This window comes from Chelonoidis abingdonii, chromosome 11, assembly GCF_003597395.2.
Source record: "Chelonoidis abingdonii isolate Lonesome George chromosome 11, CheloAbing_2.0, whole genome shotgun sequence".
In the NCBI taxonomy this organism is placed as follows: domain Eukaryota; kingdom Metazoa; phylum Chordata; order Testudines; family Testudinidae; genus Chelonoidis; species Chelonoidis abingdonii.
The window spans coordinates 19,825,529-19,847,974 of record NC_133779.1 but is presented as its reverse complement, the minus strand read 5'-3'; the positions used below and the strand labels follow the sequence as shown (position 1 = coordinate 19,847,974).

At 58.4% G+C, this 22,446-nt stretch overlaps 1 protein-coding gene across 1 annotated transcript in view; it reads left to right on the top strand.

Annotated features, from left to right (window-relative positions):
* MECP2 (methyl-CpG binding protein 2) overlaps nt 1-22,446 on the top strand; it is a 30,633-nt gene extending 8,187 nt beyond the window's left edge. Inside the window, exons 2-4 of the mRNA XM_075071314.1 lie at nt 15,563-15,868; nt 16,554-17,009; nt 17,274-22,446. Of these exons, the coding sequence (XP_074927415.1) occupies nt 15,563-15,868; nt 16,554-17,009; nt 17,274-17,487 (976 nt within the window). The 3' untranslated portion in view covers nt 17,488-22,446. The remainder of the gene's footprint in view (nt 1-15,562; nt 15,869-16,553; nt 17,010-17,273) is intronic.

Below are 22,446 nucleotides of genomic sequence, written 5' to 3'. Positions count from 1 at the left end.
AGTTGCAGCCTGGGTGATGCAGAAGTTCAGACAGCAACTTAAATATCTTAAAATCTACAGGTTGGATCTTGCAGCTGTTGCAGGTTGACCGAACTGCTGTAACTTGACGTGGGAGCTCCGGTCGGGATCCGGCCCCTCGGCTCCGCTGGGGCTCGGGCCGATTGACGCCGGCCGGGATCCGGCCCCTCGGCTCCGCTGGGGCTCGGGCCGATTGACGCCGGCCGGGATCCGGCCCCTCGGCTCCGCTGGGGCTCGGGCCGATTGACGCCGGCTGGGATCTGGTCCCTCGGCTCCGCTGGGGCTCGGGCCGATTGATGCCGGCCGGGATCTGTCTGTCAGAATCTGGGCCTTCTCTTGCAGAAATCCCATGCTCACCGGAGGGAAGTGAGGCTGTTCCCCCAGGGGCAGAGTGGGTCTTGCCTGTGTTGCTGACGGCTTGGCACTGGGTTTTAGTTGGTTGCAGTGGGGCGCTCTCCCTCGCTGTCAGCTTTGCTTTCTTCGCCAAGTTGGGTTCAAACGTCTCGTGCGCTGAGGAAGCGGCTGGAGCTGGTGGCTGGGTGTCCCCAGACAGGGCAGCATGTGCAGAAAGCCGACTCCGTGGCGGAGTGTTTCCTGGCCAGCCTCCTGGGACGGGGGCGCTCACTGCTCCCCCTTCTGCCATCGCCCGGCGGCCCAGCCCTCAGGGCTTTGCCCGCCCACCCAGACGGCTGCAGAGGCCCCGTGTTCAGCTCCGATGCAGGGGGCTAGACTCCTCTTTGCTGCTAACGGTGATCTCAGGCACCCTCTCGAAACTCACGCCCTGGGCCTGCATTCATCTGGCCCCCTCTGCAGCGACGGGAACCCCTGCCTGTTTCTGGGAGCCCTCTGCCTTGAATTTTAAAAAGCTGCTGGCACAAAAGGCCCAGGGATGCTTTATTTTGGCCCTTTCTGTGGGCTAAGCATTGCCCGAGCTGCTGAAAAGGGGTGTGTGAATCGAGCGGCTGTTGAGCTTGCTACAGGGGAGGGGAGGACGACACCATCTCTCCCTCCTTCTGCACTGGGGACGGTGTCCGCCAGCCCCTTGGCCTTGGGTCACTGGGAATGTCTCTCGCTGTTTGGAAAGTACCGCAGTTGAGTCTGGCTTTGCCAGGTGCGGAGGTCGCTGTTCGTGGCGCTGACACCAAGTTGCCATGGGACCTTTGGCAAATTACGTCACCTCTGTGCCTCAGTTTCCCCTCTCACCCTGTCTGTCGCTATGTTTATCAGCCAGCACAATCGGGGGGCCCATGAATCTCAGCCTAGGTGGACGGCTGTGCAGAGGGATCCCCCCCATCTTGGGAGCGGTCTGTGTGCCCCTGGCATGAACAGGGGTCCTCAGGCTTGTTTGAGGAGCCTGACACAAACAGGTATCCAGTCACAGTCGAGGAGGGGGTGTCTGTGCAGCGCCCAGCATGGATGGGGGGTCCCCTGATTACAGCTGGGGGGCGCAGGTCTGGGAGGCACCCAGCATGGATTGGGGGTCCCCCGATTGCAACCGGGGGAGAGGATTTGTGCAGCACTCAGCGGAGATGGGAGGGTCCCCCCGATCACAACCGGGGGGGTCTGTGCGGCACCCAGTGGAGATGGGGGGGTCCCCCAATCGCAGCCAGGGGGGTGTCTCCAGCACCCAGCGGAGATGGGAGGGTCCCCCGATTGTAGCCGGGAGGGGAGGATTTGTGCAGCACCCAGTGAACATGGGGGGGGGGGTCCCCCAATCACAGCCGGGACGGGAGGATTTGTGCAGCACCCAGTGAAGATGGGGGGGTTCCCCGATCACAGCTGGGGGGAGGATTTGTGCGGCACCCAGCAGAGATGGGAGGTCCCCCGATTGCAGCCGGGGGGGTCTGTGTGGCAGTTAGCGGAGATGGGGGGGGGTCCCCTGATCACAGCCGGAGAGGGGATTGTACGGCAGCTGGGGGTGGGTCCCTGCGACACCCAGCGGATGAGGGGTCCCCCGATCACAACTGAAGGGGAGGATTTGTGCGGCGCCCAGCAGAGATGACAGGTCCCCTGATTACAGCTGGGGGGCGGAGGTCTGTGCTGCTCCCAGTGGAGATGGGTGGGGTCCCCCAATCACAGCCGGGGGGGGTGTTCGGCACCCAGCGGAGATGGGTCCCTCGATCGCAGCCTGGGGGGGAGGATCTGTGCGGCACCCAGCAGATGAGGGGGTCCCCCGATTGCAGCCGAGGGGGTCTGCGCGCCACCCAGCGGAGATGGGGGGTCCCCCGATTGCAGCCGAGGGGGTCTGCGCGCCACCCAGCAGAGATGGGGGGTCCCCCGATCGCAGCCGGAGTCTGGTGCTGTTCCCCTCGCAATGCTGCGGTTCGTCCAGTGCTGGGTGGCGTGCTGCTCTTCGGGCTGGGGGCAGCATGAGCCCTGGGTGAGCAGCCCGGCAGCCCCCTGCCAAGCGAATAGCCAAGCTCGTCCCTGGCGGCGAGTGCTGGGGTCTGTCTTCTAACCAGAAGGAGGGTCTGGCTGGTGTTTTGGCTGGGGCTCAGGGGTTGCACCCTCCTGGGGCTCTAGCAGTTCAGTGACGTGTCTGGCGCGACCCCCCCAGGGCTGTCCTGGGGAGCTGGGTGAAAGGAGCTGACCCACGGCGCTTGGCAGCCCACAACAGCCAAGGGGAAGCCTCCACTGGCTGCGCCTTGGGCGTGTTCAGGTCGTTCTCAGGCTGCCAGCCGTGTGGAGCACCCTGGCCTCCAGCCTGTGGAGCGTGGGCCGGCTGGCGGCTGGATCCAGCCCCCAGAGCGGCTCTGTGCGGCCCCGTGCCGGTCTCACCGGCCGGGCGAGGTCGCCCTTTGGTTTCTCTAGGTGGCCTGCAGAGGTGCCATGTGACACTGACGGGGGTCGTTCCCAGCTTGTACCTCAGACCTGCTGGGTGACTGAGCAAGTCCCTTCACTGCCCTGGGCCTCAGTTTCCCTTCCCCACCCTTTGTCTTGTCTGGTCGATCGCTGGCTAGGATAAGAACTGCTCATATTGGAGAGCCCAGTGCAGTGAAGGGCAGGTCAGATCTCGCGGCCTGGGGGGAGCCCCGATCTCAGTTGAGGGCAGGGTCTCTGCTACTCCTGGCACGGTGGGGGGGTCCAATTTCTGTCTGTTCAGCTCCCAATACGCGGGGGGGGCAATTTCAGTGGGGGGCGTCTATGCAGCTCCTGATGCTGGGGTCCCGCCCAGTCTCTCCTTAGGGGGACTCGTACGGAGAGGTTTTAAAAACCAGTGACTTTAGATGTCTTTAGTTTTTGGGCCCAGAGGGGCCTTTTTTTCCAGCGGGCCGGTAATCAAGGCCCTTTCAAAGGGGTAAAACATGGAGGCACCTGGGTCCGCCGCTCAGGTGCCCACTAGCCGGGCATGTGAAAGGCTCTGCCTGGGGCGCAGCGGGAAGGAAGGCAGAGTTTAAAGCCCTGGCCATTTGTCTCTTCCCTTCCTTGCCGCTCTGCACTCCCAGCCGCCGGGGCGTGTGCCCCCCCATCTCTGGCCCAGGCGGCGGCAGCCGCCCCCCCCCCGCTCTGGCCCACGCGTCAGCGGCTCCCCGGCTCTGGCCACTCTGCTGGCTCTAGTGGGGGGCGGAAGCTCGGGGCTAAGTCAAAAGGCTGCCCAGGGAGTCACTCTTGTGATTTACGGCTGTCCTTTCCTGTGTGGGGGAATCATGCACCAGCAGCCGGGGCAGCGGCACAAGCTCTGGCAATGGCTGGGTGGTGCTGCGCACGCATGCGCCCCAGGGAACAAGACCTCTACGAGGGCCCCGAGACTCAGCCCCTCCTGCTTTCTTCTGCCCCAGTCAGCAGAATTAGGGCAAACGGGTAATGCCTGGAGGCACTGGAGATGGAGGATGCCCATCGTGCTGGGGCCTGCACATGCCCGCGCACACAGCGAGAGACTGCCCTTCCCCCAGAGAGCAGATCGTTTAAACAGACAAAGCAGCAGGAGGGGAAACTGAGGCACAGCTCAGAGAAGTAAGTTGCCCAAGGTCCCACAGCAGCTAGCAGAGGTGGGAAAAGAAGCCAGGAGTCCTGAGAAGGCCCCACTGTCTCGGCAAATCAACTAGAACTTGATAGTGGTATCGCCATGGCATCCAGGCATGACAATGGGTAATCTAGATTTATGACCTTACGCAGCGCACCCAGTGAGTCAACCCTGGCCCAGGAGGACAGCCCAGAGCTTTGGGCAGCGGCCTGGTATTGAACGACTCCAGGTTCACGTCTGATCTATGCTGCAAGTCACTTTTCCTCTTCAGGCCGCCAGGGCGTGTGGGGAGGAATCCAGGGGTCCTGCGGGAGCCTCAGGTTGTGTGTTTGGGGGAAATCCCACCGCCTTGACATCTGGGCTCGTTGGAAAACAGCGGCAGTTTTCCACCAAACAAAATTGGGGAATCACTTTGTTCCAGGCTGGTTGAACCATTCCGATCAAGTCCAGATGTTTTGTTCCGATTTTCACCTTTTTAATTGTTCATTTGAATTGACACAATAACGAGAGAAACGAAGAATGGGCATGTTCTGATGAAATCAAAATGTCTCCTTCGGATTTCAGTGCTTTCAAGTTGTCTTTTATTAGAATTTTGAATACGAAAGACGATACATTGGAAAATGAGCGATTGAACTGGCCCGAGGTTGAAAAGTCTCCTTCTGATTCAGAGCGTCTATACAGCGTAGATTGTGTTCTTTAGACAATCCCTACATGAAAAGTCACAGAATCACTGAGCCGTAGGACTGCAAAGAGCCTTGCAGAGGCGTCTAGTGCAGCCCTCCGGCAGGACCAAGGAAAGCCAGAGGATCCCTGACAGGTTTGTCCAACCTGTTCGACACCGGGGATTCCACAGCCTCCTGGGGCAGCTGATTGCAGAGCTGAACTGTCCGAGTTACAAAGCGTTTCCTAGCAGCTACTCGTGGCTCCCTTCTGCGGATGAAGCCCATCGCTGCGTTTCCTACTGTCACTGGCCATGGGGAACAATTGATTCCCATCCTTGTTAGCACAGGCCCTTAATGGATGTGAAGGCTGGGCTCAGCCCTCTGCTCTCCTTTGGCCTCTCTCCCCATCCTTCCTGATGTGCGGTGCCCAGAACCGGACGTGGCTCCAGCTGAGCCCGCATAGTGGGACGGTTCCCTCCGACGTGCTCCGCCTGACGCTCCTGAGAACGGCATTAGCCCTCTTCCCAGCTGCTTCCCGTTGGTGGCTCTGCTGCCTTGCCATAGCCCGGCCACCGAGCAGCCATTCCCCTCTTGTGGTTGCATGTTTGATTTTCCCTTCCCGAAGAGTAGCCCTTCCGTACGCTTCGCTACCATTTCTGTCTTTTAAATCGTACGTTGTTAGAATCTAGAATATAAAATACAATTGGAACATTCCTATAAAGTCAAAATATTTCATTCCAATTTCAACTTACTTTAATTGTATCTTATATTATCCTTTAGAATATAAACTAAAATCCATTTTGAAATGACAAATGGAGCCATCTGTAATTTAGCACCTAAAATACATTTCAGCCGGGGTTGAGATGCTTTGTTCCAACCCCCCTTCTTGCCCCACAAGCAAAACTTCATCAAATTCACACGCCCTCTCGGAAAGTTTTCTTTTTGACCAAAAAGCATTTTGGTGGCAAACCATTCGATCAGGAATCTAAGAAATGCACTAAAGATGGTGAGGCACTCGGCTCCTGGGATTGCGGGATCACTGAAGAGCGAGCGCCGGAGTTGTAGGGCTGGACTGGGCGCCTCTCTGGCTGGATCTAGGATTTTATGAGCTGAGCGCTGGTGGTTTGGTTGTAGGATGTGCCGGGAGCAATTCAGGGCTGGCCAACGTGCACCAGTGGGGTGGGGTTTCCCCTCCGCTGTGGCCAGTCCACAGAAGAGGCGTGGAAACGGCCAGCGGAATTCGTCTCCGTTCCCGTGTCAGCAGGCACTGCAGCTTCTCCGAGGCCGGGAGCCCGTCGGGAAGAAATGCAAGATGCAGTCTGGGTGAACTGGAATGACGGGTGCTATCCAGGAGGTGCAGATGGTGGTCAGATAGTCCCTTCTGGCCTGGTGATCTGTGCGTCTAGGTCCAGGTTCGGTTCGCTCCTTCCCCAGCGCCTGGGGAGCGGTTCCTACCTGGGACCCCTTGGCGAAAGGAATCGGTCGGGGCTCTGTATTTAAAGCCACACGGCAAAGCCTTGCTGGGCACCATGACCGTGGGATGCGTTCCGGGAGCAAGGCAGGGCTCTGGCTGACTCCTCAGGGATCTCTTGCACCTGTCTGGCTTGACACCATTACCGATTTCACGAGAGCCAGGGAACGCAGGACTGGAACTGAGGCGCTCTCAGGCCTGCCATCAGTAAACGTATCCAGCTTCCAGCGGGCGAGGGGGCATTTCCCCTGCTCTTCCTAGAACCTTCTCATTCTCCGACCGCTGGTCCCTGCCCGGTTTACACCCTCTGTTCTCGGATCAGCTAGGACCCCCCCTGCCCCGGGGGGGTCCCCCCTCCACCGCACTGACGGCGAGCTCCCAGATGGCCTCTGGCTCCAGTTGAGGCTACACAAGCCTCGCGAGTCTCCTCTCGTGCGATCAGCTCTCTGGGCCTGTGCCCGTCGGCAGCCCTCTGGGGCGTCCCAAATTGGGATCCCAGTGCCAACAGCAGCAGGACTTTCCAGGCTGTCCTGGAAAACCAGCCTAGGATGGGCTGGGCCCTTCCTGTAGCCGCTGCCCATCACCGTGAGCGACCGTCCGTCCAGCGCCTCACGCAGGCCTGGGCTGGGGCTCCCGGGGACTGAGGAGGCAGGACGCCTGGGTTCTCTCCTGGTTCTGGGGGGGTCTGGGTGCTTAGAGCAGGATGCCTGGGTTCTCTCCTGCTCGGGGGGGAGGGATCTGGGCAGTTAGAGCAGGATGGCTGGGTTCTCTCCTGGCTCAGGTGAGGAGAGGGGTCTGGGCAGTTAAAGCAGGATGCCTGGGTTCTTTCCTGGCTCAGGTGAGGAGAGGGGTCTGGGCGGTTAGAGCAGGGCACCTGGGTTCTCTCCTGGCTCGGGGCGGGGGGGGGGGGACGGTTCTATGGGGCTGGAGGCAGTGCCATGGGCCAGGGGGCAGTGCCATGGGTGGTTAGAGCAGGACGCCTGGGTTCTCTCCTGACTCGGGGGGGGGAAGGGGTCTGGGTGATTAGAGCAGGACGCTTGGGTTCTCTCCTGGCTCGGGTGGGGAGGGATCAGGGCAGGCGGTTAGAGCAGGATGCCTGGGTTCTCTCCTGCGTGCTCACACCTCTGTGGAGGGAATGAATGGGGGGCAGACGCTTGTGTTGCTCCTCAGGCCGTGAGGGGGGGAGTGCAATGGGCCCTGTCACCTGTCTGCACAGTGGCTGATCCTGGTCAAGTGGGGGTCGCTGAGCCCTTCTGCCCCGCCCCTGCCCGTGCAGTGCCAGTCTCCTGGGACACTGCAAGTGCAGCAGAGCCAGGAGGGGGACCCCGGCGTGCCGCCTGGCAATTCCCCGGGATGGAGTCCCCCCAAAGAACTGATCTCCATGTCGACCTGGGTGCCTGAGGCAGGCCGCTTCGCTGGTGCTGCGGGTCCTGGGTGGGCTCCAGCTGCGGTGTAACCCTCCCCGGCCTTGCGGCGGGTTTCTGGGGTGCCTGAGACCACAGCTCAGCGTGTCTGCACGGAATGGAGCAGAGGGGCAGCACGGGGGCCTTGTGTGGGCCTCTGCACCGCCCCCGACACCTGAAGGCAGGGGGGCCTTGCACGGGGCGCTGCACAACCCCCCCCACACACTGTCCCAGGCACTAACTAGACCCCCCGGTCTCTCGCCCGGGTGCAGGCCAGACCTGTGTTCATGAAGGGGCTGGAGGGGGTCCCGCTCTGCCTCTCCAGACTGCGCCATACAGTGCATTGACTCTTGTGCACAGTATGGTGACAGGAGCGTCCTTTTCACCAGCCTTCGCCACGAGCGAGCGGAAGGGCTGAGCTTTGGAGGGGACGATCTCTCTCCTCAGTCTGCGGCCGTGTGCAGAACTAACTGAACCCGGCCTCATGCATCGGGAACCGGGGCCTTCAGTCTTTTGTTGTTTGCGGACCCTGAAAACTTTGGCTGGAAAGCAGAGACCTCTGGGCTGTGGTTATGGACCCCTGGGACGAAGGTTGCGGACCCCCGGGGTCTCTAATAGGCTCCCTGTCGTGCGATGCAGCACATTTGGCCCAAACGTGGCTACGTGTGCAACACTCTTCGCTTCGTGCAGTCGAGATCCGGCAAGGATCTGGCTGGCTTTGTCGCGACGCTAAGCGCAGGGTGTGTCTGCGTCCACCTGGCCCTCCTTGCCGCCCCCTGCCCGGGGGTCGTGGGGTGCTTCCCCCTCACGGCCGGAGAACCTACCTCCTGGCAGCCTCTTTCTGCTCTGCTCTGGCTGGCCAAGGGACGCGGGCCAGGCTTCGGTGTGGGGTCCTCAGGCCCTTGGATTCCACTAGCATGTGTGGGATCTGAGCTCAGGGTCCCTGTTACGCCAGGCGCTGCACACACCCCCTCTCCCCCCCAGCGAGCTCAGGGTCCCTGTTACGCCAGGCGCTGCACACACCCCCTCTCTCCCCCCCAGCGAGCTCAGGGTCCCCGTTACGCCAGGCGCTGCACACACCCCCTCTGGCAACTGGCGACACAACGCCCATCTCCCCCGCACGCGAGCTCAGCGGTCCCCGATTTACGCCAGGCGCCTGCACACACCCCCTCTTTCACCCCCAGCGAGCTCAAGGGTCCCCGTTTATGCCAGGCCGCTGCCAGAGCACACCCTCTCCGTCCCACCAGCGATGCTCAGGGGAGGTCCCTGTTACGCACATGGCGACGCCTGCCGATCTCACATCCCGCCCCCACGCCGCCCTCTCTCCCGTCGATCCCCCGATCCTGCATCCGTTTATTGCACGACGATATGCGACCCATGTTACGACATGTGGCGATGGCCGTCCCAGAGAACGACTCTCTCGAGCCCGCGAGCTCAGGGTCCCTGTTACGCAGGCGCTGCACACCAACCCTCTCTCGCCCTCCCAGCGAGCTCAAGGGTCCCTGTTACGCCAGGCGTTTTTTTGTTTATTTTTTTTTGCAACAGCCCTCTCTCGCCACCATGCGAGCCCAGGATCCCCGTTAGCGCAGGCGCTGCACACACCCAACTGCTCTGCCCCCCCTCAGCGAGCTCAAAGGATCCCCGTTACGCTCAGGGCGCTGCACACACCGCCCTCTCCCCCCCCCAGCGAGCTCAGGGTCCCCGTTACGCCAGGCGCTGCACACACCCTCTCTCCCCCCCAGCGAGCTCAGGGTCCCCGTTACGCCAGGCACTGCACACACCCCCTCTCCCCCCCCAGCAAGCTCAGGGTCCCTGTTATGCCAGGTGCTGTGCACGCCCCCTCCCCGCCCCTGGAGCTCAGGATCCCTGCCCCCCTGAGGGCTGCGCACACCCCCCGGACTGAGATTGGGGGCTGTGTTGCACAGGGCACCGTCTGGTGCATACGCAGGTTCTGATTTTGCTTGTGGGGGGGTGTCTCTGTGGCTCCTGTTGCGGGGGGGAGCCTCCATCTTGGTCGGGGTCTGTGCAGCACCCAGCATGCTGGGGGGCTCAGATCTCAGCCTAGGGGGTCCCCCCCCAGGTAATGGTGGGATGTTGGTGTCTAATGGGAGCGGTCTGGCGCTCCCAGCTGCTGTCTGCCTGCCAGAGCCAGCTGATCCGTGAGCCCCAAGCGCCATCGTGTGCCCGACGTGGGAACTGCTGGAGGGCACCGTCTGCGCAGCTGACCCAGAGGAGGAGGGCGGTGCCAAGCATCCCCCCCCCAGGGCCGCCCAGAGGGGGGGCAGGTGGGGCAATTTGCCCTGGGCCCATGAGAGTTTTTCGGGGCCCCTGGAGCGGGGTCCTTCGCTCACTCCGGGGGCCCTGGAAAATTCTCGCAGAGCCCGGACCCCCGGCGCTGCTTCTGCTCCCGGTCTTCGCCAGCGGGGGGGTCCTTCTGCTCTGGGGCTGAAGGACCCCCTGCCTCCGAATTACTACCGAAGACCCAGCTGCACTTCGGCGGCGAGTCCCGCTTTGGCGGTAATTTGGCGGTGGGGGGCACCTGCCGTGGGTCTTGGGGGCACTTTGGTGGCGGGTCCTGGAACGAAAGGACCCTGGCCTCCGAATTACTGCCGAAGCGGAGGCCCCCCGCCGCCGAAGACCCCAGGCCCCCAGAATCCTGTGGGCGGCCCTGCCCCCCCCCATGGTGCCCTGCCCTGAGGCTGGCCCTGGCTGCAGCCGCCCAGAGCCGCCGAGAGGGGAAAGGCTGGGACGCTGGGGTTCCACTCCAGATCCCTCTGCCCTCACGCAGGCCAGGGGCATTCGCGCCGAGCACAGTGTGGGGCATCGCCTTGATGGCTGTGCTGCTGCGGAGTGGAACCGAGCCCATGATTGGGGGCCCCCCCCCGGCTTTGTGGGGAGCGTTTGCCACAAGACTTCTCCCGGGGCTGTTTTTAGCCACAGATCTGCCAGTCAGTCTGATCCCTGGAGCGGGGCTAGGGCAATCCTGCGCCACCGCCCCCGAACGCCCACACCATCGTCCACTGCCGGGGGTCCCAATCGTGGCTGGGGGGGGCGGGGGGGCGGGTGTCAGCACAACAGGACCCTGATTGGGGCTGCTGTGCTAACCACGAGTGGGGGCAGCTGTGCCCAGTCTCATCAGCCCCAAGCAGGAGGAGTGAGGAGTTGGGGGGAGCAGCTTCTCAGCGCCCTCAGCTGGCCAGGCGTTTGGGCAAGGCCATGCATGTGATGCACAACTACCGAGGGGGCTGAGACAAGGGAAGGCCAAGTGGAACGTTTGTTGTACAGACAGAACTACACAGGATCTTTTCAGGGGGCAAGACAAAGATGCCACATTTATTATGATAACAATCTCTTCACACACACACACACACACACTCTCTCTCTCTCTCTGTCTGTCTGCAGCTGCTGCATAGTTACCAGTCCTGGACATAGTGTACGTTTGTGGCTTGATTGTGCAGCTTGGGTTGGTAGCTCGTGGCGGTAACTGGCTAGGAAAGCTGGGCGCAAGGACGAGCTGGGTCTCTGCTGGGCCTGCACTGATTCCCTTCCATGTTGGCAGCAGAATGTTACCCTCCAAAGTCTCCTATCTCACCCATCCTTTTTATAGGCTTTAGTCTGAATCCAGAGTCTATAGGTCTTGCTGTGTCACTGCCTCTGGGTTTGGTGATTGATCACCCGTCAATTGCAGGCGACTTTCAGCCTGGGACCTGGCTTTGATCTTCCTTCTATTGCACCTTTTCTGTTTAGGGTGGACTCTTCTTACTGTGTTAGGGCTCTTGTCTGCAGCTTCAGCCGGTGGGGTTTGAACTTTGTTCCATCAGGACAGGCTGGGGCTGGAGGTTGATTCCATCATCCATCCATACCTCAAGTCGCACAGCTAAACTAACTAATAAGACTACACCAGCATTTGCAAAAATGAAGGTTGGAGGAAGCTTTTACAAAATGGAGTGAGCGTTTTAAAATGGGGTTTGAATTACAATATGGCAAACAGTGAACAGAAGTTACAAAGTAGGCAAGTGTAGTGAATGGTGAACAGAAGTTACATTAATAAAGTGAACAATTAAAAAGAATTTCATTTATCAGTTCTACACATTGCTTGGTTTCATTCTACCCTGAGAGGCGGCCACCTCTGGGGTGGAGCATCCTCCCTCCATACAGCTGGCCCTGTTGAGATGCAGCCACATCTGGTGTGGAACGGCCTCACTCTGTACCCGCGACCTTGCTGAGATGCAGCCCCCTCTGCAGCAGAGCAGAGCGACCTCCCCACACACATCCGGCCCTGTTGAGATGCACCTACCATTGGGGCAGAGCAGGCTACCATCATCCCCACTGCAGAGCGGGTCTGCTGCAAATCCAGCCCCACGCAGCATTGGAGTGCTGGCATTAAAGCTCGTCTCGTTAGGGGGAAGGACGAAACTCGTCCCCAAACAGACTTGTGGCCACGTGCTGCAAGTCGGAAATTGCCTCTTCCAGGAAGCCGCCGGCTGCTGCCTGAGTCTGCCAAGAACCTGTGCCGCTCGCAGTGAGCGGGTGCAGCTGGCCTGGATGTGACCCACAGCATCCACCCTGCCAGACATGCTGACGAGCCTGGCTTGGCTTCCTCTTCACAGGGGAACTGAGTCCCACCATGGTTTGTTCTTGTCTCTGCCAGCGGGGCCTGAGCGAGGGCTGAGGGGCCTGCATGTGGCTTGGGAGCATGTCTCTCCCTGGTGGAGTCCATCCTTCTAGGCTGACTGACCAGCTTGCAGTTGGTGGAGAGTCTGCCGCGGAGCCCCTAGGACCCCATGTGGGGACGGATTCTGGGCCTCGGTTTCCCCATCTATAAAAATGGGGTCACCCCCTTTCCCCTCGCGAGCGGGTGACCAGGGCTGTGAATGATGCCATGCCCCCAACCGCAGATCACCTTCCAGTGGCCTCTTGGGGCTAACGTGACAACGAGGCTCAGCGCCCCCCCAGCTCAGCGCCGTTGGTAGAAATCCAGCTTTGCACCGGGCCTGAAGAGCGTCATGCTGACGGCTCCCATGTCGCCCCAGGTTTCCAGGAAGCAGAGTGGCAGCAGGCGCCTGTTGTTTACCAACGCTCGTAGGGGGCTATTAATTATAGCTCAGAGCAGCGAGACGCTTCCTATTTTCTCCCCTAGCCGCCGCCTCCGCATTTATCTCGGCAGCCGGGTTTGCTGCTGATTTAGGTGGGGAGACCTCAGCAGAACTGAAACGTGCCAGAGCCTAGAACGGAGGACTGGAGAACATGGCCTGGGGGTTAGCCTGGCGTGTCATCCCTTCATAACCGCATCCAGCTCCAGCTTCAAACGAGTTCCTGTCGTCCTGCTCTGCTGGGGCTGCAAACCTGCTGCGACCCAGCCTCCGCTGATCCGTGGCCAGTTTGTGCCAACATTGTCCGTTAGCTCCAGTAGCGCTTCTCCCTCTCCAAGGTGCTTAGGGAGGGCAGCCAGGCCCCTTTGGCCGGCATCTTGGGCTCACTGTCCTCTCATGAGATCCATCGTCACTGTTCCTCGGATCAGCGTAGCTGCCGTTCCACAGGCCAGCGTGTGCTTAGAACGGGCCGGAAAACGGGACTTGCGTGCCGTGGGAAATTTGGCCCATTTGAAGCAGGGTTTGACTCCGAAACAGACTGACATGGCCACAGAAATTCGGAACAATTGACAGCATTTGCAAACATCCGATCGTTTCAATCCCAGAAAACGGTTAAATAAAATATAATAAAACAAAGCTATTCAAATGAATATTCTTCTAACAGAAGTCCAAACAAAACACATTTATCTTCTCAAGCTGTTTGGTATAAAATATTAAATATATAGATATAAAAATACAACCATGTAAAAATGGCGTCTAATCAAAGTCTAAATGAAGTGTTTGAACCTTATTGAATATTTTGATGTTGTGATGTATTAAGCAGATATAAAAATATTAAATAGCCATAAAATATAACATTACAATTGTAAAGAAAAAAAATTCTAATAAAAGTCTAAATGAAACATTTTTGCCTTATCAAATGGTTTTGATAATATCAAATGTTAGATATAAATATCCATAAACATAAACCAGCCCTAAAATTAATATTCTGATATCCAAAGCCATTTTATCTTAATTCATCATTTTGTTTAGATGATGTCAAAACAATATAATATAAAATATTAAATGTCCATATTAAATATATAAATAGGTTTAATCTTATCTGAAAGTCTAAATGTACATATTAAAATAGATACACTTTGATCACCTACGTCTAAACAAAATTAAATGAACTGGCAGTTGAAACATATTTACTGTGTAGTTTCATTTTTGATGTTGGAATGTTTTGTTTTCAAATTTGCCACAATACAATATATTCAATATAGAATGTTTGTATAAATATACAATCTAAACGTCTGAATGAAATGAGCTGAAAACGCTTAACCTTATCCAATAGGTTTGTTTCTATAATGTCAAAATGTCATAAATCTCGTAAATAGTTTAAATAGAATATCTTAATCTATATTAAACAAAATAAGAGTTGCCACATTTTGGCCTCATCAGATTGACGGCTGTTGATGTCAAAACATTTTATACATGTCCTAGAAAGCTGTGGGAAGGTTGCCAGATTGTCACCTGTGCGGGGGGGACAGCACTGACGCTTGGAGGGGCTGTTGAGTCAGCGTAAAGCGAAGGGACAAGCTCCAGGCAGGGCTGAGCGCTCGTTGTTCAGAATAATGCCAAGTTTGGGCAGCGCTGCCGTTAGCTGTCTGCAACCATCCAGCTCTTAAGTTCTCAGCCATTTTTGGCTCTTTTTAACTTTCCCGGTTATGCCTATGTGACAGCAGGGACTTGAGCTAGGGTAGGAACAGTCTCGAAAGCCTAAACAAAGTGAAATGAAAGAAGACTCCAAAAGCTTTCTGGATCCTTGTGACATCAGACACAGCATTGGAGAGAGCTAATAGCACAGACCGGGTGTGACTGACTAGGATGTGTCAACTCTAACATTCTCTGAAAGTCATAAGGTAGGGAAATGCAGCCAGCGCCTAAAGCCGGAATCTCGGCGGCTGCTTGCTTTGGAGGGCAGAATGTCATATCTTACAAAACGTGCATATTCAGTGTCTTGGCTGATTCATTTCAAGACTTGTCAGTTGAAAATGTCCTGTTCTGCCAGACATTTCACTTTGGACTGACCAGTGACTTCCCGCCTGATCTGCTCTGTCAAAAAATGAGCGAACGAAGCCACGTGTAGTCAAGATTTCAGGAGTCCGAGCAAGTCCCAAAATCATCTGCCTTACGATCGGTCCCCATTTCTCGTTACAAATCTACACCTTATTTGCTGCCGGTCAGAGATTTCCATCCTGCCCTCTGGCTGCACGATCATAGACCCCTCTGCCGACAGACGCCTGCCCCATTCCCTGCTTCTGTACTGAGCTCGGACTCTGGGCACAGGCGGGTGCGACAGGAGACACTGGTGGTCCAGGCTTTCCTTTCAGCCGGCTGGAACTTGCCCAGGCCCATCCTCTGGCTCACTGGTGTGTGTGAAACTGTTGTGGGAGCATCGGGATCAGGACCCACTGACATGCTGGGCGCCGACAGACGCCCCGGCCCGCCGGACTGAGTTTGGGGTTAGGCCAGGTGCCGACAGACGCCCTGGCCCGCCGGACTGAGTTCGGGGTTAGGCCGGGTGCCGACAGATGCCCCGGCTCGCTGGACTGAGTTCGGGGTCAGGCCGGGTGCCAACAGACGCCCCAGCCCCCCCGGACTGAGTTCGGGGTCAGGCCGGGCGCTGCACAGACGCCCTGGCCCGCCGGACTGAGTTCGGGGTCAGGCTGGGCGCTGCACAGACGCCCCGGCCCGCCGGACTGAGTTCAGGGTCAGGCCGGGTGCCAACAGACGCCCCAGCCCCCCCGGACTGAGTTCGGGGTCAGGCTGGGCGCTGCACAGACACACACTCACACACCTCTGGGCGGGACCAGGAGCCAGGGGGCTATTTAACAGGGGGGGTTGGCTGGGAGTCCTCCCAGGTGCACCCCCCGACCTTGACACGTCTCTCTGATTTCCTCCCCCAGGGAAGAAAAATCTGAGGACCAGAATCTGCAGGGCCTCAAGGACAAGTCCCCAAAGGCCAAAAAGATGAAGAAGGAGAAGCAGAGGGAAGCTGAGCCGGCCGAGGCGGGCAAGGCGGAGACGTCTGAAGGAGCGGGGGCCGCCCCGGCCGCCCCCGAGGCCTCGGCCTCTCCCAAGCAGCGGCGCTCCATCATCCGGGACCGCGGCCCCATGTACGACGACCCCACGCTGCCCGAGGGCTGGACGCGGAAGCTGAAGCAGAGGAAGTCGGGCCGCTCGGCGGGAAAGTACGACGTCTACCTGATCAAGTGAGTGGGGTGGGGGCAGAGCCTACGCTTCCCAGCATGCACTGGGTCTCTGGGGAGGGAAGGACTATGGCTCCCAGCATGCACTGGGTCCCTGGGGAGGACTACGGCTCCCAGCATGCACTGGGTCCCTGGGGAGGACTATGGCTCCCAGCATGCACTGGGTGTCTGGTGGGGGGGACTATAGCTCCCAGCATGCACTGGTCTTTGGTGGGGGGGTGGGACTATGGCTCCCAGCATGCAGTGCTGTCCTGAGCATTGTATGCTGGGAGTTGTAGTATCACCTTGGGGTCTGGTTAAAGGTTCTCGAGGAGAGACGAGAGCTCCCAGCATGCTGTGCTCTTCCACAGCCCAGGAGCCTTGCCCATTGGCTGGCGACAGACACAGACACTCTGAATGTTAGCCAGAGTTCCCAGCATGAGGCTGCTGGGACTCTCGATCCCCAAAGGTTGGACCAGGATCCCCTGGATCGTGAGGCCCCCAGTGTGTCCCCCCACATCTTCTCCAGACCCCCCCCAATCCCCTGCTGAGCAGCAGCTGGACAAGCTGGGGGAACCGAGCCCCCAGAGCTGGTGCTATGGGGGGCTTCCTGTCTTGGGCAGTGTGTGGGGGATCCCCTGCTCATCCACTTTCTTGTGCCTGCTTGGGGGGGTGGATCCTATTAACCCTTGTTCTCCCAACCCCGCAGCCCCCAGGGCAAGGCCTTCCGCTCCAAGGTGGAGCTTATCGCTTACTTCGAAAAGGTAGGGGACACCTCCCTGGATCCCAACGATTTCGACTTCACAGTGACGGGCCGGGGCAGCCCCTCACGGCGAGAGCAGAGACCCTCCAAGAAGGCCAAAGCCCAGAAGGGCCCCGGGACGGGGCGTGGGCGGGGCAGGCCCAAGGGCAGTGGCTCGGCCCGGCCCAAGGCGGCTGCCTCGGAGGGCGTGCAGGTCAAGCGGGTGATCGAGAAGAGCTCTGGCAAGCTGCTGGTCAAGATGCCATTCCAGCCGGGGCCGCCGGCCTGGCGGCGGGCTGGCCACCACTCACACCCGGGCGGGCGGCGGCGCCTGGCCAACGAAGCTCCAGAGTCGCGCACCCCAGAACGGGGACGAAGCCGGGCGCGCGGCCTGTGGCCGCGTGGCCGAGCCAAGAAGAAGGGGTGAAAGACGTCTTTCCAGGCGTCAGAACGGTGCTACCCATCAAGAAACGCAAGACCCGCGAGCCGTGGCCCTGGGTGGCCCCGCCCCCCGAGCGCAGCCCCAAGACCCGCCTGGGCGCGGAGCAAGGAGAGCAGCCCGCAAGGGCGAGGGCAACGCTGCCCCGCCCGCCCCCCCAGCCGCAAGAGCATCAGCCGCCCCCCCCACCGCACCAGCCGCCCCGAGCCCTGCCAGCCCCCTGCCAGCCCCAAGACAGCGTGACCCCCCCCCGAGGCTCAGGACTTGAGCAGCAAGGGGCAGCCGGAGAGCGACGGCTGCCCCAAGGAGCCGCCTAAGACTCAGCCGCCCGCTGTGCTCTACAAACCCCGAGGGGAAGGGGAGCGCAAAGACGCTGTGTCCACCTCCTCGTCGGCGCCCCGGCCCAGCAGCAGAGATGAGGCAGTGGATACCAGGACGCCTGTCTCGGAGCGCGTCAGCTGACTTTGGGCGGCCCACGGCTAGCGGGATGGACGGACAGACAGACAGACACACACACACACACACACCCATGATGAGAGGCAGCTGCTCCCGGGTAGGGCTCCGGCAAAGCACCTCCCCAGCCCCACGGCGCCCCCTGGCTTCCACCCCTCCTCCACTTCTCCCCCCCTCCCCGTTTTTAATACCAAGAAGCACAGTGAGGGGTGTGGACCCCCCGGGTTGGAAGCCACTCTGCACTTTTTCTATAAGAGAGGGGTGCCCTCCCCGATGCTTTGCTGCATATACTACTGACCAGGCCAGCTGTTTGGTGGGGCTGCCCCCCCAGCTCCTGAACACCCCCCACCGGGTGGGATGAGGAGGGGACCGTGTGTGTGGATCCCCCTCTCCCTCTCCAGTGCCATGTAACGTCGTCGTCTGTTCTTCAGTATCGATCCGTGTTTGTTTTGGTAGGGCCCACGTAGGGGGACTCAGCCCCTCTCCCCCAGAATCCGAACAAAGTGGGGGCGCTCACAGCCTGTTCTTCCCGCAGGGTGGGGGGCCGGGCTTGGGGGGCCGAGGAACGACAACGTTCTTCCACTTCTTTCTCAACGTTACTAGCTTAGGAAACCATTTGCACTAACCAGCCTTTGGCCGGCTGGGGGTAGGGGGTTGGGTGTGAAACTACCTGTAACTCTTGGATCGGTACCGAGCAGTGGGGAGGGCAAAGTCCTGAGCATCAGTGGGTTTCTCACGGGGCTGCTTCGGGAGGGGGAAATCCAGGGCTCTCCATTAATACTTGCGCTTCCCCCCAGCCCCAGCTGCCCCCACCCAGCCTCAGGGGCGTGGCTTGTACTGTCAGGCGGGGGGGCAGATGGGAAGGGAAAACCTAGCTGAAAACCCCCCAAGGAGGGCTGTGCCTTTTTTTTTTAATGATGGACACAAAGGGTTTAAAATAAATTCCTCCCCTCTCCCCAAGGTGAGTGAAATGGGGAGGGGCCGATCCCCTCTGCCCAAAGCCCTGCAGCCAAGAGAGAAATACACCAGAGGCTGAGCTCTGTGCTGTGCATAGCAGTGCAGTACAGCTCCACTGGCCCGGAACCCGGCCCTCCCCACTGCAAACCGGAGTGACACTGCATTGACCGCAGGGGAGCTGAGATCAGAACCCAGCTCTGTCCCTATTGCAAACCGTAGTGACTTTGCATTGGCTGCAGGGGAGCTGAGATCAGAACCCAGCTCTGTCCCCATTGCAAACCGGAGTGACTCTATATTGACTGCAGGGGAGCTGAGATCAGAACCCAGCTCTGTCCCCATTGCAAACTGGAGTGACTCTGCACTGACCATAGGGGAGCTGAGATCAGAATCTGGCCCTGCCCTCATTGCAATTGAGGTGATTCCAGATTAACTCTGATGGAAGCTAAAATAAGAATTGAGCCCTGCCCCATTGCAATCAGGAGTGACTCCGGCTTGACCATGGTGGGAACTAAGATCAGAATCCATCCCTGCCCCATTGCAAACGGGGGTAATTCCGGATTCACCCTGGGGCAGCTGATCTCAGAACCCATTCCAGAGAGTAATTGAAACTTCCTCCTGTTTCTCCCCTGCTGTCGCTGAGCTGGGTCCAGTTTCCCACCAAGGCTTTTCGGGGGGTGGCCAGACCTGACGTTGGGGAGAGGTGCCTCTAGTTTTCATTAAAAAAAAATCTCCCCAAAGCCAGCAGAAAAAGGCCTAATTCATTTGTGTCCCCTGCTGCCCTCCAATCCTGGGGGGTCCCATGCTAGGGCCGGACAGAGGCTTTGATGTGCTTGGTGGGTGGAAAGGGGGGTCCCGAGGGTGACCTCTGCCCGGGGGAGGGATCTAGCGACACTCGCTGCCAGGGCTTGGCAACACTTTTCCCCTCGAAGTTGCGGGCACAGAGAGGGAAGCTTGGCCCCGGGGCAGGGGTTGGGGTGTGTTAATCAGTCCTGCGCCCAAGGGACAAATTGGGCAGCTTGGCCCCCTGCCTACTGCTCTCTTCAGCAGCCAGCCTCCAAAATTCTCATTCAGATCCCCAAGCGTGCTGTGGGGGGGCAGCCTGCTGCGCCCTGTTTGTAGCACTTTACCCTCCCCAGCGGCACTCGCTCCCAGGGCTGCTCAGCTGCCTGGGCCGGGAGGCCTCCCCTCGGCACAGAGTGATTTGGCTGGTGACAGGCAGCGCAGGGGTAGAGTCTGAGGCTTCCCCGTGGCCTCTCCGGCTTTGCCAGCCCCACACTAGGGCTGGGGACAGAAGGGAAGCCCTAAGGTACCTGATCACTAAAGTGGGGTGCTTTTATTGCAGGGCATCCTAAGCCTGGCTGGGAACGGTGCCCCCGTCATTCCACGCTGAGCAGCTGCCAGCAGAGCCCAGCACTCTGAGCTGCTCTGCATGGCTTGCCCAGGGCTGGTACGGACACCGGTGTCCCTCCGCCACCACATCCAGTGCAAGTGGGGCTGGGGTCGGCTGTCTAGACATCTGGGGCCAAATCTGGAGTCTGCCTCCTTGGAACCCTGGCTCCAAATCCGCTTTCCTGACAGCCGGGCCTGCAGCGCAGCCGGCCAGCAGCTTGAGGAGGAGATCGGTACTTTTGCACTTTAAGGAGGGGGGCCTGGCTAGTCACTGAATGTCTCTTTATTTTTGCTTAGGTTTCCCTTCACGTAACTCACTAGACCCTTGTTGTTATCTGAGCGGCATCGGCTGGGTGGGGCAAGGGACCTTACACCCACCGTGACAAAACTTCACACCTGCCGGTTGGCACCTGAGCCGCAGTAGGGCCAGATCAGAATGTTCCCTGTGGTAGAAACCCCACTCTCTGGCTGTAAAATTCAGAGCAGCCGGTAGCCTGTATCCTCCTGGACATCCCCCTCTTTTCCCAGCCTGTCGTGCAAGAAAAAAAAAAGGATTGGTGGGTGACGTGGGATTTCATGGGACCCCCAGGAGCAGGAAGCCAAAGGGGGCAGTGCTTGGATGATATTTTCACCCCATTCTTGTTCCTACATGGTCAGCTCAGCTGTTATATCCCCAAACCCTCCCCAGTGAAGACTCAGAGTGAGCTGAACTGGTTAAAACAGGACCCCTCCCTCCCCATGATAGCTTTGCAACTCACCTCACCCCCATGTGAAATTGGTCCCTGCCATCAGCTGATCCCAGCTAGAGTTTAACAGGAGGCCTGACATTTGGGCTTGGTTTCTGTTTCCCAGGGTGGGGGGGACAAGATTTCCTTCTGTTTTCTGATTTATTTTTAAACGCACCCCCATAATGCACCCTGGAGCATCAGAGTTTTCTATACCTACCTGTCTAGTGCGTTATAAATCAGGGGGGATTGACTTGCTTCCTTTTCTTTCCTTTTCGTTCCCTTCTTTCTGCTTGTGACTGACAGCAGCGCCTGAGGGGGATTTAAAAACTCACCCCAAAGCACCTGTCTGGTGGGGGGGCGCAATCTTCCTCTTGCTTCTTTACTGGATCCCTGCGACTTACTAGCGTAGGATAAGGGACAATAAACAGATCCTTCCAACCTGCTTGCCAGTAGCTTTCTCTGTGACCAGAGCTGTGATCTTAGTGGTTCTGGTTCTCTCTCTAAAGGGACCCCCAGCCCAGCTCCGGTGTGGAGGAGCGAAGGGGGCAGCTAATGCCCTAGGAGGGTGGGGTGGGGTGGGGTTTTTGCACTCCTCTGCTTGTGTCTCTGATCCTGAAGGGGGTGCCCTTGGACGCACCTGTAGCAATGATTAGACCACTCAGATCCTGGCTGCTGTGGGCTGGGCTGGGAAGTCCTGTAGTGGCGGAATCGGGACCCCAGGGGGTACAGGATCAGACCCTCCATTCTCTCTCCAACCCTGTGTGCATCTTGGGCGAGCCAACCTGCTCTGCGTGCAACGCTGCTTCCTCTTGGGACACCTGGTCAACCTTAGAACAGCATGTCTCCAGCTGGCGCCAAGTGGGCATGACTCTGCCTGCTGGAGGCCTGGCCCTCCACCATTGCAATGGAGCACTTTGAGCAGCCGTGTGGCCAACTGGCGTAGACCAGACTGATTGCTTAGGCAATGCACACATACCCGCTGGATGACGTAACTGGAGCTAGGAAGACCTGGTCTTGGTGTTCCTCAGTGTTTCCCCACTGATGGGAGCAGTGCCCATGATGGCACGCAATCTGGGGCTGTGCTTAAAGACCATTCTGGCTCCTGCCCTTTCATTTAAGTTAGCAATAGCCGCTCGGGAAGTAGCAGTTTTGAATTGCTGTTCTTCCAAAAGACGAGTAGCCCGAGCGTTCAACTTCCAAGGGGAGGGGGTGGGAAGATCCTGAAGTGTCCAGATGCTTCCACCACGGTTGTCTTCCTGCCCTCTTCCGGATCCAACCCCCTGCCCACCCTTTACTCACTTCCTGCTCCCCAACCCTTGGGCTGGGATTTCACCCTGGATGGGATTAGAGGAGATGCCGTGGGATTCCTCCACCACCCACACACTATCTGTTGAGTGCAAAAAATTAAATCTGTTGGTAGGCTTCTCGCCCTCCCTAGGGTCAGAGGCCACCTCCTTTTTCCTCCGCTTCCGTCAGACAACATCTTTCCGCTTTCAAGACTCAGTAGTGATTGTCATATGACCAAATATTACCAGGACTGTTAATCAGTATATGCTGAGTGCTTGCCCTTTGTATACAGATGTAAACTCCCCCGTGTATATCCGACTCTTTCTAGCAAGAGGCTCTTTTGTTACGTTTTTTGCCTTTTTGGTTTTAAACAAGTTGTTCTTTTATCTTGTTGAAAATTCCAGAGAGAGAGAGAGACACACACACACACACAGAATTGGGATTTTGGTTCAATTTTAGTTTTCCCTGCCTCTGCTAGTCGTTTCTTGAGGGGGGAGGGGGGACAAAAATGTGGTGTTTCGAGATTTTATATTTGTGTGTTATTTCTTTTAGTCTTGCCCAGTCGAGTTTAAAAAAAAAATAATGAGACAGAGGAACGTCGGTGAAG